The 18,081-nt window shown below is 42.1% G+C and overlaps 2 protein-coding genes and 1 long non-coding RNA gene across 4 annotated transcripts; 1 reads left to right on the top strand and 2 right to left on the bottom strand.

Annotated features, from left to right (window-relative positions):
- Positions 1 to 701: 701 nt before the first annotated feature.
- Positions 702 to 6,755, bottom strand: LOC115105295 (CREB/ATF bZIP transcription factor-like). Its single transcript, XM_029627155.2, is given in 5 exon segments — positions 702 to 865; positions 867 to 877; positions 1,376 to 1,451; positions 1,646 to 2,510; positions 6,290 to 6,755. Coding segments are annotated over 4 exon segments (954 nt in total). The 5' UTR covers positions 2,446 to 2,510; positions 6,290 to 6,755; the 3' UTR covers positions 702 to 798.
- Positions 6,756 to 6,865: 110 nt separating this feature from the next.
- On the top strand, positions 6,866 to 17,830 carry ccdc83 (coiled-coil domain containing 83). 2 transcript variants are annotated; one of them, XM_029627154.2, is made up of 10 exons: positions 6,866 to 10,062; positions 10,710 to 10,794; positions 11,100 to 11,268; positions 11,424 to 11,591; positions 11,828 to 11,919; positions 11,987 to 12,055; positions 12,638 to 12,759; positions 13,086 to 13,156; positions 15,702 to 15,889; positions 17,553 to 17,830. In XM_029627154.2, the coding sequence occupies exons 1-10, from the start codon at positions 9,998 to 10,000 to the stop codon at positions 17,730 to 17,732; spliced, it is 1,209 nt and encodes a 402-aa protein (XP_029483014.2). In that variant the 5' UTR covers positions 6,866 to 9,997; the 3' UTR covers positions 17,733 to 17,830. The 2 variants fall into 2 exon arrangements, with proteins under 2 accessions (XP_029483014.2, XP_029483013.2); XM_029627153.2 differs by having other exon boundaries at positions 17,550 to 17,830.
- On the bottom strand, positions 11,939 to 15,641 carry LOC115105294 (uncharacterized). Its single transcript, XR_003859848.2, has 3 exons — positions 15,246 to 15,641; positions 13,015 to 13,127; positions 11,939 to 12,416 (listed from the first exon to the last, which is right to left on the bottom strand). It is a non-coding gene; the product is annotated as an uncharacterized LOC115105294 (long non-coding RNA).
- Positions 17,831 to 18,081: the final 251 nt, after the last annotated feature.

Genomic DNA, 18,081 nt, shown 5'->3' with positions numbered 1-18,081 from the left:
ATTAAAAATGGGAAAGATATCCAAAATGACTTGTATTTATCATTTTGAACAGCACATGTATTTTCTATATAGATTTGTGCTTCAGGCATATAGCTAGACATGAACTTATTCAGTCAGACTAATTTTGAGATCTGAGAACACCCGAAGCCAATTTAAGAGAGTGAACTATTACATTATACCTAAATGCAGCAGCATTATGTCAAAAACAAGTACACCAGATGAATAAGTGTATGCATATACAATATGAGCTCTCTGCTCAAATGAAGCCTCACGTGTTTGGGAACCATTAACAATCCCCCCCCCCCCCATTTTGTTGAGGAATTGATAGATCTTTGTCTGCAGAAAAAGCTTGCTGTTTGAAAAGAGAAAATAAGGTTAATATCAATTACATACAGCAACAGTCAAGACAAAATACATAACTGAAGCATGCATAATCAAAATAAGATTTATTGTCAATTACTTTATCAAAACCAATCTTCCTTTAAAAAAAAATTCTCGTTTAGAGATTGGCACAAAATCTTGTATTATACATAATTCTTCAAGACATACTGACTCAGTTTATACAACATTGGTGAAGTCCATTTCTATCAGGATCACCACATCAATAATAAAATATACTTTTACAAATGTGTTACATTGAAAAGTGTCAACACAAGTCAAGTTAAACTTGTGAAGAAACTATTATACGACCTCTGATATTGTCAATGCAATAGGTAGTGGAACACAATATTCTAAATTCACTACTTTTTTCAAAGGTGTGGTGGGATACTGGTAACATGTAGTCACTTACACCATTTGTTATACTACCTTTAAAAAAATAACAGGCCAACTTGGCAGCAGCGAGTTCCACCTCTTCAGCTTCCGACAGCAGAATCCACTTCAGCAATAAAGAAACATAGGGGCGCTAAATAAAAACATCCTTCAGCAGAATAGTGATGTTTCACAAAGAGATCATTTCTAACCAAACTGTGGTAACTATATTTGTTGTTTCTCCCCCCATTCTGGTTAGAGAGGCAATATGAACTAATAACCTAATACTATAAAACTCATTGTGAAACATCACCGTACTCCTTTTATTTTTTTCTTCAATTCCAATAAAACTTAACTGCTAAATTCAAAAAGCCACCATTTCTTTATATTTGGGTGTGAAATCAGTCAATTTGTATTAACAGGTTAAATTCTTAATGCATATAGAGTAATAATAATAAAAGAAATTGAATATAAATTGAGGTAACAAATTGAAGTAATTACTCAACTCAAACAAACAGAGAAACATATGTTCCAGTGTATACCTAGTTATTTTAAAACTTGAAATAACCTTGAAAAACATGAGAACGTATCAAATGATCAGCTTTTCTTGTTAAGAGATCCTTACCATGGAGCCAAGCAGACAGGGACGTTCTGTAACCCATTCATCCAGCATGGTTGAACAATCATCACCTAGAAGAAAACTGGCAACAAGGTTTAACGAGTAATGTGTTCTTATAATCATTGGTTTCATAAGATTTCACACATGCTCATTCAACAATTCTTAATTAATGATCTCAAAACAGTTTTAAGTGTTCATAAATTCCCCTGATATTTTTTTAGGTTAAATCAGGTTCAGTCTCAACATCTGAAAACAGATAAAAGTACTCAACCCTACATTTTGAGTGATGCGCTTGCACTCTCTGCACACTTAGTGCAGAACTCCACTGAGACGTGGTTCTTGTCTACGTGCAGACAGACACCACCAGAGGTCTCCTTCTCCATCTTCACAAGTTTCCTAGGCAAGGCATAATCGTGGTCTTCGTTCTTGTTGGACTCCTGGAAAAGTGAGGAAGATAATTTCATGCCATTCACACCGCTCAGCCTTGACAACAGCTGGGCTAACATACTCTCGTTGGCCAACACAGCTCTCAGGTACCTCGACTCATCTTCCAACTCTTCCACCCTCTTATTCAATTGGACGTTTTCCTGTTTAAGTATGTGGTTTTCTGACGACAGAGACCCGACTTTATTCTCCAGCCCGTTGATGTATTCCTTCTTTTTCAGACGATTCATTCTTGCAGCGATGGCGTTCTTGTTGATGATGCGCCCAGACAGGTTCTCTCTCCTCTTCCTTTTTTGACCTGCAGACATTCCTTCTGGCGATGGCGTCCTGGACGCGCCAATTCCAAAATCTTGATCTGTTGTGTCACCCACACCTAATTCGGTCAATCCAATGTCAAAAAGAGGGGAGACAGCATCCTTCTCAAATGTCCAGTCTAACTTGTCGATTCCAAATAAACCATCAAGCTCTAATCCGACTGTACTATCCCCATTCTCTGAGCTCATGTCTTCGTAGGGACTCGTTTTAAAATGTATAGTTTCAACAAAGTCAGGGACTTCAATTTCAAAAGGACAATTTGAGGTGTGCACCTCCACATCGGTGTTGTCTGAATGACCTCTTCGTCTGGTGATCATTTTAGCTTTTGACGACGGGCACCACCAATGTATTCCCTCTCCAATCTGGACTCTGCATAGATTTTCTGTGAGGATACACAAAAGGACATTGATTAATAACACCGTTTTTAATTAGGTCGGTTTAATGAATGTTGGGTTTCAACAGATTAGCAATTAAATAAACATTTGAGCATTCAGTGAGTAAGTTATGCCTATTCTTCAGATTCCCGCCATTATCTCAATCCCCATTTGGAAGGGCCTTCTGTCTTGAGGCCATGCACATTTCCTTTACCAAATATAAAATCAGGTTCTTGTGATCTAAAAATGTTGCATTAACAAGTTGCATCTAGTTAGCTAGCTAATGTATTCTTTATTGCCATGTCTGTTTGTGGCAAGGCTTGCCTTAGCTAACTAGTTAGGTTCTAAAGAACATGCTCCTGATAAATATAAGCTAACATTTGCTAGCTAAAATTACCATCACTAGTGAATAAGTTGTTTGCGACATCATCGTCATATCTGTGCAGTAGTGTAAAAACAAGTATTTTTGGGGGTATCTGTACTTTAATACATTTTTTGGACAACTTTTACTTTACTACATTCCTAAAGAAACAAATGTACTTTTTACTCCTTACATTTTCCTTGACACCCAAAAGTACTCGTTACATTTTGAACGCTTAGACCATTTTCCTGTCCTGCTAATTCACACTTAAATTTAACAAACAACTTACTACTAAAGTATATTTTAGCAATTACATTTACTTTTCATATTTAGAAACCAATAATTTTACTCAAGTAGTTTTTACTGAGTGACTAACTTTTACTTGAATAACATTCTATTAAAAAGGTATCTATACTTTTACTCAAGTAAATATAATTTGTAAAAATCCAAATAACTTCACAGATCTCCATTGTAAAGGGTTTAAACACCGTTCAATGAACCATAAACAATTAATGAACATGCACCTGTGGAATAGTCGTTAAGATACTAACAGCTTACAGATGGTAGGCAATTAAAGGTCACAGTTATGAAAACTCAGGATACTAAAAGAGGCCTTTCTACTGACTGAAAAACACCAAAAGAAAGATGCCCAGGGTCCCTGATCATCTGTGTGAACGTGCCGTAGGCATGTTGCAAGGAGGCATGAGGACTGCAGATGTGGCCAGGGCAATAAATTGCAATGTCCGTACTGTGAGACGCCTGAGACAGCGCTACGAGGAGACAGGACGTACAGCTGATCGTCCTCGCAGTGGCAGACCACGTGTAAAAACACCTGCACAGGATCGGTACACCCAAACATCACACTTGCTGGACAGGATGGCAACAACTGCCCGAGTTACAATTCCTCCATCAGTGCTGAGACTGTCCACAATAGGCTGAGAGAGGCTGGACTGAGGGCTTGTAGGCCTATTGTAGGCAGGTCCTCATCAGACATCACCGGCAACAATGTCACCTATGGACACAAACCAGAACTGGCAAAAAGTGCTCTTCACTGACGAGTCACGGTTTTGTCTTACAAGGGGAGATGGTCGGATTCGTGATTATCATCAAAGGAATGAGCGTTAGACCGAGGTCTGTACTCTGTGGAGTGGGATCGATTTGGAGGTGGAGGGTCCGCCATGGTCTGGGGTGGTACGTCACAGCATCACAGGACTGAGCTTGTCGTCATTGCAGGCAATCTCAACGCTGTGCGTTACAGGGAAGACATCCTCCTGCCTCATGTGGTACCCTTCCTGCAGGCTCATCCTGACATGACACTCCAGCATGACAATGCCACTAGCCATACTGCTCATTCTGTGCGTGATTTCCTGGAAGACAGGAATGTCAGTGTTCTGCCATGGCCAGCGAGGAGCCTGGATCTCAATCCCATTGAGCACGTCTGGGACCTGTTGGATCGGAGGGCGAGGGCTAGGGCCATTCCCCCCCAGAAATGTCCGGGAACTTGCAGGTGCCTTGTTGGAAGAGTGGGGTAACATCTCACAGCAAGAACTGGCAAATCTGGTGAAGTCCATGAAGAGGAAATGCACTGCAGTACTTAATGCAGCTGGTGGCCACACCAGATACTGACTGTTACTTTTGATTTGGACCCCCCTTTGTTCAGGGTCACATGTCTGTGGAACTTGGTCAGTTTGTCGGGCCATACAAGGGAAGTTCACAACGTAAGCCCCTCAGCCCCCGTTTTTGATCGAGATTGCGAGTGTACAATTATGTTCACTACATGTCCTGAAACACCCCATAATTAAATGTGCGATGATTGTACAACCGCTAAGAAAAGTCAGACAAAACCTCAACATGGAGAAGTCAACATTCAAATGTAAGTAAAAATGAATGTAAATAAGTTAGAAATTGTGCTACTTATGCACATGACAGCTCAAACACTTATCGAAAAAGTGATGATTTTTTTTGGTTAGCTTTTGAAAACTGTAGAAATAAAACATTTTCCTTCAGAAGTTCCAGCTAGGCAGGCTAAAGTTAGTTAGCTAATTAATTTGATAGTTATTATATAGTATGCATATATTAATAATTATTTAGAAAATGTAAGCAAACATGCAATCATAATTGACTGTAGCGCATATAAAGCATGCGCAAGGTACCGGTGGTTGAAAACAATCATCAAGGGCGGTCCATTAAAAAAGTAAATCCTTCCTCCTTCACCCTGCAAGTGTATACTCGTCTAACGTCATCAAAAGTGTCCACTTAATTTGAGGGGATACAGTGTGTCTGTTAAGTGTTTGGGGCGTAATCACAGTAGGTAGAGTATCACAAATTCGGTACTGCCCTGGTTTTTACCTTAGCAATACACAGCTAAGAATTTGACTAACCTTTACTTGCCGATACTTCCTCAATTCCCGACTAGGAAGACCGACAACACCTATAAACGTCCATGTTTGGTTGCATGGGGTTCGAATGAATTTAGAAAATGCCCCGTTACTAAATTATATAAAATGTTTTGGGTCATGAAGTAAATCAAATCAAATGTATTTGTCACATACACATGGTTAGCAGATGTTAATGCGACTGTAGCGAAATGCTTGTGCTTCTAGTTCCGACAATGCAGTAATAACCAACGAGTAATCTAACCTAACAATTCCAAAACTACTAACTTAAACACACAAGTGTAAAGTAAACCAACAATGTGTGGGCTCTGTCAATGAAAATATTTGAAATAGACAAGATGGCAGCGTACACATTGGATTAAGTGCTTCATGGAGCAACACGCATTTCATGTAATAATGGTGCATGTTCAAACGAACCCCATGCAACTCATTTAGTCATGGAAGTTTAGAATAACTGTTGTCTTTCAAGTCTGGAATTGAGGAAGTATCCCCAAGTAAAGGGTTGTCACTAGTTACCATCACACCATATCAATGGATATAGTAGATCAAAAAGCAAATAGTTTAACGGTTACTATAGCTATCATTTAAGGTTACTATAGCACTGTGGTTATATTTAAAATCCGATTTTAAGAAGATACGTCGCAGAAATGGGAAGCGTTTATGGCTGTGGTTGGTTAACTCATTAACATTGCTTGCCAACTTTAAATAAAAAATAACGTTGGCGAAAAACAACTACTTAGTAACGTTAGCATTATCAATTATCACGTGAGTACTTGCATGTATTGCTAGGCTGTTCCAACAAATGAAAGTTGACAAGCTAACTAACTAGGCCTAACGACATTAGCCTTGCTAGCGGTAGGTAGCTAGCTATACTTGAAGCGGAGTAGAGTAAAGCATACCCAGCACAGAATCTGACCAACCTTTTTTGGGGTCGTCACAGGGTAACGTTACTTAAGACAGCTATTGGCAATGCGCACAAACAATGTCTGTTTGACACGGCATTTTTTAAGTACTGTAACCACACACTTACCGTCCGTCAAGCTTTAAGTGGATCAGATTGTATATATTTGTTTGCAGTACTCTTCAGGTTCTTGTAGTAAAACAAAGTGTTGTTTGAAAGTCGGTAAACTTACTGACCACACAAACTGAGAGAACTTCGAAACGTACAAAAGACGTCAACGATGGCGAAAATTCAGAACGTTAACACTTGAGGCGCCATACTGTTAGTATTTATGACGCGTCCAAAACAACTCGGAAATGGCCGACTTCAGTGCTTTCAAGACAACTGGTAACTCGAAAACAAACCGAGCTCCGACTGGGGAAAATCGTTTTGAACTGACATCCAACTCACAATTCCAACTTGGGCCTCTTTCTAGACCTCCGACCTGAAGATCACTTACGTCATGATTTGACCTCGTACTTCAAGGCACCATTTAGAAACTCTGTGCTGGTCGCGTTGTTCTCTGCTCAGGGATGAATTTTTATAACTAACCCAATAACTAGGCTTATTGATTTATATGTGAGGTAGTCACTAGTTACCACAGCCACAAAGTCAAAATGGTCTATATTGTCATTTTTTGTTGTAATATTCATTTAAGTTTAGCAGTGTGGTTAAGGTTAGGTTTAATAAAAATCAGAATTTAAGAAGATAAATTGTAGAAATAGGCGGAGTTTGTGACTTTGTGACTGTGGCAACCATGGTGATAATGGTGCTTTCATGACAACAGGGAACAAGGTCAAATCAAATCTTATTTGTCACATGCGCTGAATACAACAGGTATAGTAGACCTTACCGTGAAATTCTTACTTACAAGCCCTTAAGCAACAATGCAACTCGATAAATAGTTTAAAAAATATTAACAAAAACAAATATAAAAAAAGTTACAAGAAAATGACATAACAATAATGAGGCTAGATAAAGGGGATACCTGTACAGAGTCAATATGCGTGGGTAAAGGTTAGTTAAAGTAATTTGTCAAGTGACTATGCATAGATAATAAACAGAGAAGCAGCAGTGTAAAAACGAAGGGGAGGTGGGGGGTGTAAATGTAAATAGTCCGGGTGGCCATTTTAATAATTGTTCAGCAGTCTTATGGCTTGGGGGTAGAAGCTGTTAAAGAGCGTTTTGGTCCTAGACTTGGCGCTCTGGTACCGCTTGTCATGCGGCAGCAGGGAGAACAGTACATGACTTGGGTGACTGGAGTTTTAGATCATTTTTTGGGCCTTCCACTGACACCACCTAGTATATAGGTTCTGGATGTCAGGAATTTTGGCCCCAGTGATGTACTTGGCCGTACGCACTACCCTGTAGCACCTTGCGGTCAGATGCCGGAGCAGTTTCCATACCAACTGGGCAGGATGCTCTAGATGGTGCACCTGTTTTACTTTTTGAGGATCAGGGGACCCATGCCAAATCTTTTCAGTCTCCTGATGGGAAAAATGTGTAGTCGTGGCCTCTTCACAACTGTCTTGGAGTGTTTGAACTATGATAGTTTGTTGGTGATGTGGACACCAAGGAGCTTCAAACTCTCAACCCACCCCACTTCAGCCCTGTTAATGTTAATGGGGGCTTGTTCGGCACTCCTTTTGCTGTAGTCCACAATCATCTCCTTTGTCTTGCTCACGTTGAGGGAGAGGTTGTTGTCCTGGCACCACACTGCCAGGTCTCTGACCTCCTCCCTATAGGCTGTCTCATCGTTATCAGGCCTACCACTGTTGTGTCATCAGCAAATGTAATGATGGTTTTGGAGTCGTGCTTGGCAACTCAGTCGTGGGTGAACAGGGAGTACAGGAGGGGACTAAGCACGCACCCCTGAGCCACCCAGTGTTGAGGATCAGCGTGGCAGATGTGTTGTTGCCTACCCTTACCAACTGGGGGCGGCCCGTCAGGAAGGCCAGGATCCAGTTGCAGAGGGCGATATTTAGTCCCAGGGTCCTTAGCTTAGTGATGAGCTTTGAGGGCACTATGATGTTGAATGCTGAGCTGTAGTCAATTAATAGCATTCTCACATACAGTTGAAGTTTACATACACTTAGGTTGGAGTCATTAAAACTTGTTTTTTAACCACTCCACAAATATCTTGTTAACAAACTAGTTTTGGCAATCTCCTTTGTGCGTGACAGAAGTCATTTTTCCAACAATTGTTTACAGATTATTTCACTTATAATTCACTGTATCACAATTCCAGTGGGTCAGAAGTTTACATACACTAACTTGACTGTGCCTTGGAATATTCAGCTTGGGAAATTCCAGAAAATGTCATGGCTTTAGAAGCTTCTGATTGACATCATTTGAGTCAATTGGAGGTGTACCTGTGGATGTATTTCAAGGCCTACCTTCGAACGCAGTGCCTCTTTGTTTGACATCATGGAAAAATCAATTGAACTCAACAAAGACCTCAGTATAAAGTATAAACACTATGGGACCACGCAGCCATCATACCGCTCAGGAAGGAGAGGCGAAACCCTCCCTAACTTGGATGACGCTAGGCCAATTGTGCGTCGCCCCATGGACCTCCCGGTCGCGGCCGGCTGTGACAGAGCCTGGACTCGAACCCAGAGTCTTTGGTGGCACTGCCTTAGACCACTGCGCCACCCGAGAGGCCCCTAGATCATACTTTTTGGAGAAATGTCCTCTGGTCTGATGAAACAAAAATAGAACCCGTTGGCCATAATGACCATCCTTATGTTTGGAGGAAAAAGGGGGAGGCTTGCAAGCCGAAGAACACCATCCCAACGTGAAGCACGGGGGTGGCAGCATCATGTTGTGGGGGTGCTTTGCTGCAGGAGGGACTGGTGCACTTAAAATAAATGACATCATGAGGCAGGAAAATTACGTGGATATATTGAAGCAACATCTCAAGACATCTGTCAGGAAGTTAAAGCTTTGTCGCAAATAGGTCTTCCAAATGAACAATGACCCCAAGCATACTTCCAAAGTTGTGGCAAAATGGCTTAAGGACAATAAAGTCAAGGTATTGGAGCCCTGACCTCAATCCTATAGAAACCCCCTGACCTTAATCCTATAGAAAATTTGTAGGCAGAACTGAAAAAGCTTGTGCAAGCAAGGAGGCCTACGAACCTTACTCAGTTACACCACTTCTGTCAGGAGGAATGGGCCAAAATTCACCCAACTTATTGTGGGAAGCTTGTGGAAGGCTACCTGAAACGTTTGACCCAAGTTAAACAATTTAAAGGTAATGCTACCAAATAGTAATTGAGTGTGTGTAAACTTCTGACATAAATAAAAAAGTAAACGTGGGCTATTAATTACATAATTTTTTTCACATGGTTGGGGTGCCAGAATTTTCAGATATCAAAATGGTGTCATGGGCCAAAGAAGTTTGGATGGCATGCAGTAAACCCCTGGGGCTTTCACAAAGTCAAATTGGCATATCGTAACAAGTCATGAAAACAAACATTTGCTTTTTGGTCATAATTCAAGGTTAGGGTTAGCAGTGTGATTACGGTTAGAGTTTAAAATCAAATTTTAAGAAGATAAATTGTAGAAATATAATGAGTTTGTGACTTTGTAGCTGTGGTACCTAGTGACGACCAACATGCAGGAACGGCCAGAATAGGCCCACAGTTCACTTTCTTGAAGCTGGGGGGCAATGTTGAGTCGATATAGAATATGGGGTTTCCATGGAAATAGGGGAACGCTGACTTCTCGCTCAGCAGACAGTAAGGTGTCAAACAAACAATCATCAGCTGTTTTGTGAAGTTTTAGCTAGCCAACATGGGTAAGAAGAAGTCATCAGATGAAGACAAAACTACGTTGGCGGAGGCCTTTATCAATTTTCAGTAAGCACTGTTTTATTAACCTTCTTAGCTAATAAACCAATCCAATGTTGCAACGCTAGTTTATTGCAAATATCACTCTCTAAAGTCAGTGAACTAACGTTAGCTAGCTAGTAAGCGAGACAGTTTGGCTAGCTAGCTAGATTTGCTTGTCAGTTTACTAAGCTAGCTGCGATCTGAATTGAAAAGCCGTATATGTAAAGCCTACTTTTTTATGATCCATTCGTTCAACTAGCTAGCTATATAGAATGATGCAGAAAGTCACGACGTATGTTATAGCTCGATACATAATAATCTAGAGGCAAAAGAAACGCACACCCATTTTGGCGAGGTGCTGGCTAGCGGAGTGCCGTACACTCTAGAAGCTCAGACGCAATAACGTAATAACCAACGTTTCGTTACACCCCGATGTAGACAGCGTGTCTGTCGAAACGTTGGTTATTAGGTTATTGCATCTGAGCCCCGAGTGTGCGGCTCTCCTTTAACTTTTCATAGCTAGATTACATAACCTTTGAAATAGACAGAGACATTAAGCCTCTAGCTTGATAGACCTTAACGTTTTGAGCAACAGAAATTGAACGTGCCATTTTTTTGACATTGACTCAAACCACACATTCCCAGACTATGACTTACTTGTGTGTTGTATTTAGGCTCCAAGTTAAGCGAAAGGAAATACATGAGTGCCAGGAGGAGGTCAGTCAACTCGAGACAAAGAAGCAAAGATACATCGAATTGGTGAGAACATTAAGCAATTGTCAATTCACAAGGTCTGTATTAATTTTCCATTCCCCAAAACATCAGTAGTTTTATTTTGAACAACTTTATTAGTTTAGGACAAAGTTTCCCCAACTATGGTCCCCCCCCAGCACTACATAGTAGATTCAAATAATCGAAAATTGATGTGTTGGTTATTTGAATCAGCGGTGTAGTGCTAGGACAAAAACCCAAATGTGCCATCAAGGTCATTGAATAGCCTACCCACTGACTCATTGAGTGAGAGAATCTGCACTATAAAATGAATGTGTTTTGTGCTCACACAGAGGGAGCAGTTGAAAGAGGAGCAGTTGGGGCACATCAAGGTCTTGCGGAAGCAGGCTAAAGAACAGGAGAGTAAGCTGGAGCAGAGAGAGGTGGTCAACAAAGAGCAGGTGGAGCAAGCTCTGCAGCAGAACTTGGAGCTAGTCCGCAGCCAGGAGAAAGAACTGGCAGGTAGTCTCTCGGCTCTCCAATACGATATACCATAATCATAAAGCTACCTGTCAATAACTGTTTTTACCATCCACCGGTACTCCCCACCTGGAATATTATGAATGTGCAATATTAATGTAACATGAATACAAATAGTTTGTCCCTGTGCGTGAGAGAGCTGCGCGCTGAAGTCATCCGCCTGGAGGAGGAAGTGCTCGTCTTGCAGGCTGAGAGGCACATCAGGCAGGAGTATAAGATGGCCGGAAGCCAAGAGCACCAGCAGCAGATCCAGCACCTGGAGGCTGAGCTGGCTCAGATGCAGAAGGGGTTTCAGGAGATGGCAGGTACATGCACTCACAGGCATGGCTCCTCTAAGAGATGGATAACTAAGGCCATTTTTTCTGGGAAGTCAACTCTTATTCGGACCCCTGTAACCCTATACAAACCAGTAACTGGTTTTAGGAATCAACTCTTCTCAAAGAGATAATATTTACAAAAACAAAAGTCAATTCATTTACAAGACCGAGAGAGACAGATGTCCTCGCAGCTTTTCACTTGACCGTGTCTCTTACTTCTACAGACAACATTCAGCGCTCTCTTGATGTAACTTTCAATGAAATTGACAAGAAGACAGTGCATCTCATAGATGACAAAAAACAACTGGCTACAGAGGTAAGACATAAGGCACATCAGCAGAACAGATTGATTTATTTTCGATGATAACACACTTTTTCCTCAGAGGGCCATCAAACACCTTGACAAGCACAGCCGACAGGAGATCAAAGAGAATGAGTGGCTGAAGAGAGAGGTATGGCATATGTATGGTTGAAAATATAAACAGCACATTAGGTTTGCTTTATTTTACAGTTCATAATCTGATAGTCATGATTTGTTCTAAAAGAAAGCACAGTAAGACCCATCATTTTTAGTTTGTGTGACCCTATTGTTACACAGTATACACTGAGTGTACCAAACATTAAGAACACCCAACACTTACAATTTAGTCCCCCCACCCCACTGTACAAGGTGTCGAAAGCGTTCCACAGAGATGCTGGCCCATGTCGACTCCAATGCTTTCCACAGTTGTCAAGTCGGCTGGATGTTCTTTGGTTGTTGAGTAAAGTATTACCAGACGTGATCAGAAAGCACATCCCCTTGCTCCAAGGGGTCTGTACCAGAAAGATGGATTCATGAGTATAAATTATCCAGCTGTCAAAAATAATTTCATATTTTTGAGAAATATAGATTTAAAATTGACAAGGTATAATTGACTGAACAGCAACAACCAATATACAATTTTTCTTAATCAACCAGAAAATCAAGTTTGTGTGGCTGTTTATCAAATTTAGTTGGCTAATTTAATTATCCTGCTTTCTGGAATACCCCACAGCTTGCTATTTACACAAGAGAGGTATCCATTACAGCATTGGCCGTCCAACAACTGGAGGAGGAGAATCTTGAGCACATGGGTCAACTGTTTGAGCGTCGCCTGGAGGACCTGCAAATCTCTAGGTCCCTCACCTCAACATAACTCTTCACCCACATTCATATACTGTAGATGGCCATTTGCCCTGATTTCACTGTCACATTGTATGACATGCCATGTCATATGTTACTGAATGAAGCTGGACAGCCTGGTCCTAGATCAGTTTGTGTTGCATAGCCAACTCCTATGGTCTTTGTCATGCCATTTTTAGGCAAGACAGCCCAAACAGATCTGGGACCCGGCATCAATTATATGCAATGCTATTCTATTAATCCACTCACCTGTGGTAAAATGGCACTCTCCTTGCTTTCCATCTGTGGTTTCACTCATCTCTCTGCTCTCCTGTCCACAGAAATGTCTTCCTGACTCAGGCGGCAGGCCTGGGACCCTCTGACTCCACAGTACAGGAGACCATTATGAAGAGTAACACAAATCAAATATTATTTTTTTTGTCACATGTGCTGAATACAACCGGTGTAGACCTTACAGGGAAATGCTTATTTACGAGCCCTTAACCAACAATGCAGTTTAAAAAAATACAGATAAGAATAACAAATAAAAGTAACAAGTAATTAAAGAGCTGCAGTAAAATAACAATAGCAAGACTATATACAGCGGGGGTACTGGTACAGAGTCAATGTGCGGGGGGCACCGGTTAGTTGAGGTAATATGTACATGTAAGTGGAGTTATTAAAGTGACTATGCACAGATGATAACAACAGAGAGTAGCAGCGGTGTAAAAGGGGGGGGGGGGATGCAAATTGTCTGGGTAGCCATTTGATTAGTTGTTCAGGAGTCTTATGGCTTGGGGGTAGAAGCTGTTTAGAAGCCTCTTGGCCCTAGACTTGGCACTCCGGTACTGCTTGCCGTGCAGTAGCAGAGCGAACAGTCTGACTAAGGTGGCTGGAGTCTGACAATTTTTAGGGCCTTCCTCTGACACTTCCTGGTATAGAGGTCCTGGATGGCAGGAAGCTTGGCCCCAGTGATGTTCAGGGCCGTTCACACTACCCTCTGTAGTGACTTGCAGTCGGGGCCGAGCAGTTGCCATACCAGGCAGTGATGCAACCCTTCAGGATGCTCTCGATGGTGCAGCTGTAGAACCTTTTGAGGATCTGAGGACCCATGCCAAATCTTTTCAGTCTCCTGAGGGGGAATAGGTTTTGTCGTGCCCTCTTCACGACTGTCATGGTGTGCTTGGACCATGTTAGTTTGTTGGTGATGTGGACACCAAGGAACTTGAAGCTCTCAACCTGCTCCACTGCAACCCCGTCGATGAGAATGGGGGCGTGCTCTGTCCTCTTCTGTAGTCCACAATCATCCCCTTTGTCTTGATGACGTGGAGGGGGAGGTTGTCCTGGCACTACACGGCCAGGTCTCTGACCTCCTTATAGGTTGTCTCATCGTTGATCAGGCAAACCACTGTTCTGTCGTCGGCAAACTTAATGATGGCGTTGGAGTCGTGCCTGGCCGTGCAGTCATGAGTGAACAGGGAGTACAGGAGTGGACTGAGCACACAACCCTGAGGGGCCGTGTTGAGGATCAGCATGGAAGATGTGCTGTTACCTACCCTTGCCACCTGGGGGCGGCCTGTCAGGAAGTCCAGGATCCAGTTGCAGAGGGAGGCATTTAGTCCCAAGGTCCTTAGCGTATTGATTAGCTTTGAGGGCACTATGGTGTTGAATGCTGAGCTGTAGTCAATGAATAGCATTCTCACATAGGTGTTCCTTTTGTTCAGGTGGGAAAGGGCAGTGTGGAGTGCAATAGAGATTGCATCATCTGTGGATCTGTTGGAATGGGTCTAGGGTTTCTGGGATAATGGTGTTGATGTGAGCCATGACCAGCCTTGCGAAGCACTTCATGGACTGTGGCCAACCATCAGGTTATGATGATCAATTGTATTTTTTATTTGACATCCTTGTACAAATGTCAGCAACAAGCTGAATTGAAAGTACAACTTAAATACAAATGAACAAAACACCATAATATACAAACACAGCTATCTTCAAGTGTTTAGCAGGCGAACCAAAGCTGGGATGGCACTGCAGAGATAGTTCTCGGTCCTGCAGTGTAGATCCTAGGTCTAGGATGTCTTTCAAATTGAAACTTTTTGCTTTTTGTTTTTGCTGACAAGTGAAGACATTTGTCCAGTGTTGCCAGTAGTGCAGCTCCTTGACTAGAAGCAGGGAAGACCACAAGAGGGACAGAGTAGTGATTCCTTGTCACTTTTGGAGTTTGTGCAACAGTTGCTGCCTTAGACTGTATTGACAAGCATATATCACAAATCTAAATATGTTAGCCTTTCTGAAATACTCACGTTTCTTAATCTGTTATTGCCACTTACAAATGTCAATTATCACAATTGTCTGACAAAATAATTAATTTGTCACATGCTTTGTAAGCAACAAGTGTAGACTAACTGAAATGCTTACTTATGGGACCGACGCAACAATGCAGAAAAAAAAAGAGAAATAAAATTTCACATGAAATGGGAAGCAAGTAGAAATAGACATACCTGATCATTTTGATCTACAATAAAAAAATTCGGCGACAACGACTTTCCTTTGATTGTTTTACTAACCAATCTTCCACTAAGTGGGCACCAGTGTACCACTGAGAAGGGTGCTGTGATCAGTATCGTCTAACTCTAATGGGAGGCCCGCCGGGGCACAGGAAGCCACTGAGTCACAGCTCCCTCCCCAAGACTATTCGGCAACATGTTAACACTCATTTCCGTCTAAGACGGCATGTCCTCAGCTCAACTCAAGATAAAAACTTAAACAATGGCTACCAGCATGTTCCTCTATTGGAATGTGGCATTTTCATTTACTGAGCTAATTCTTTTCACCCCTAACCCTATCCACATTTCCTCCATACTGGATACTGTACAGGCTTTTATCTTTCAGTAAATCACTGTAGTCATTTTAACCCCTCCCTCCCAATTTCTAATGGTTTTCATGATTCCCACCAGACGGGGTAAGCAGCAGCCCCGTACCTCCCCTCCACCCAGCAACAGAAGCATGGCGGGCTCAAAAGCAGGCCAAAGAGTTGGAGAGGGATGAAACAAGTGGCAGCTGCAGTGAGGCAGCCTACAGGCCAACAGAGGACCCCCTTCAGGACCTCAGTGTGCTTCTGTACGGCAGCCAGACCTACCTGCAGGTAAGACCCATCTCAGGCTATTCTCGGATTCAACACATCCGTTAGCGTTGAAGTAGAACTGAATCTCTATACGTCTATGGGCATATCTCAATAATCAAATGTGGTTTCCTCGACTCACCTTTCCTCCATCTGTGCCGACATTAAGAGGTATCTTATAACACTATTCAACTCAGCTTCCCTCGACCAAGAGAATAAGCTCTGTTAACAGCAGTTGTCTCTAAGTGACATTCACCTTGCTTTGGCCGATAGTTCTTCCATTTGACGGTGGCTCAGGTCGAATAGAAAGCAAAAACATGGTCTAACCCATTTTTGTTTTTCTTAGTTGCCAAAGTTCAGTAGAAAGATAAAGCTGTACTGGCAGCCTCCATCGTCATCTGTCAATAGATATATAGGTCAGCCTCAGCTGAGCGACAGCACAAGCTAGAGCTCGTAGCTACACTGAACAAAACTATAAAAGAAACATGTAAAGTGGTGGTCCCATGTTTGAGCTGAAATACAAGATCCCAGAAATGTTCCATATGCACAAAAACCTTTCCTTTCAAATGTTTACATTGCTGTTAGTGAGCATTTCTCCTTTGCCAAGATAATCCATCCACCTGACAGGTGTGGCATATCAAGAAGCTGACTAAACAGCATGATAATTACAGGTGGAACTTGTTCTTGGCACAGTAAAAGGCTACTTTAAAATGTGCAGTTCTGTCACTCAACACAATGACACAGATGTCTCAAGTTTTGAGAAGTGTATAATAGACATGCTGACTGCAGGAATGTCCACCAGAGCATTGAATGTTAATTTTATCAACCATAAGCCGCCTCAAACGTTGTTTTAGAGAATTTGGCAGTATGTCCAAATAGCCTCAACCGCAGACCACGTGTATGACGTTGTGTGGGCGAGCGGTTTGCTGATGTCAACGTCGTGAACAGAGTACCCCATGATGGCGGCGGGGTTATGGTATGGGCAGGCATAAGCTACAGAAAACGAACACAATTGCATTTTATTGATGGCAATTTGAATGCACAAAAATACCATGGTGAGATCGAGGCCCTTTTGTTTTTAAAGGTATGTGATCAAAGGATGCATATCTGTATTTTCAGTCATGTGAAATCCATAGATTAGGGCCTAATTTCCTCATATGAACTATAACTCAGTAAAATGTTAATGTTGCATTTATATTTTTGTTCATTATTAATATTACAGCAGTGTGTGGCTTGGGTGTTCCTTATGCATGCTGCTAAATCAGAGCAATAATCTGTATCCAAACCATGTGCCCACCTGATTCACTTGGGAATTTCATTTTACCAGTGTTGAAGAGAACATGATTTCAGTAAGGCGCTAAACAAAGTCATGAATGTGACATCGAACTTGGCTTTCCTTTTGATAGATGCCATTCATTCTAGATTCAGAAGGTATTGAATCAGACATTCAGCACTTCATTGAATCCTCCTAAAAATAAAAAAAACCCAGGGACAGAGGCTTGAGTGAAGGGAGCGAGAGCCTTAGGGATTGCCTCTGTGCCACCTCTTGGCAGTGGATGCAACAGAGACAACGTAGGGATCTGAGAGAAACAATCTCTCTCCTTGTTGCGATGGGAAATCTTGGGCCAAACAGGATGCATCTCTTATATGGGACTACTCCCTTCCCCCTCTCTGTGCTGGCCAGCAGAGAGACATGCACCTGGGCCCTCTGGAGATTAAGCTGCTGACTGTGGTGGGCCAGGCTCTTCCCCTGCACCCTGTGCCATCCGAGACCCCCGGCTCCAAAGGCTCCTCAGCTCCAGAGATGCTCCAGGCTCCCGAAGACTGGCCCCTCACTGCCCGCATCATCCACAAGAGGTTCAAGTAGCCAGGCCCAACCACTAATACACACCTTTGTAAATCTAGCATTGGCCTCATGTTGGGATCAGAGACATATTACCATTAAACCTGCAATGATACTACAAACTCAAGGGTCTAAGAATATATTCTTCCGCAACAATTATGCCACATGATGCTTCACAGGTTTAAAGTAGCTCAGAGTAGAAGTATTGATCTAGGTTCTGTCCATATAAATCTTATTCATTAAGATCTATAAACAGACTCACATGTAACTGACGTTAAAATGTGGATACAGACCCAGGTTATAACCCGGGGGAATTAGTGATTCACTTGTCTTACTCTTCGCCAAACCTTTACCTCATTTATACCCAAATGGG

This window comes from Oncorhynchus nerka, linkage group LG22 (genome assembly GCF_034236695.1).
Source record: "Oncorhynchus nerka isolate Pitt River linkage group LG22, Oner_Uvic_2.0, whole genome shotgun sequence".
Lineage (NCBI taxonomy): Eukaryota > Metazoa > Chordata > Actinopteri > Salmoniformes > Salmonidae > Oncorhynchus > Oncorhynchus nerka.
The sequence above is the reverse complement of the archived record's forward strand: the minus strand, read 5'-3'. Positions and strand labels throughout refer to the sequence as shown.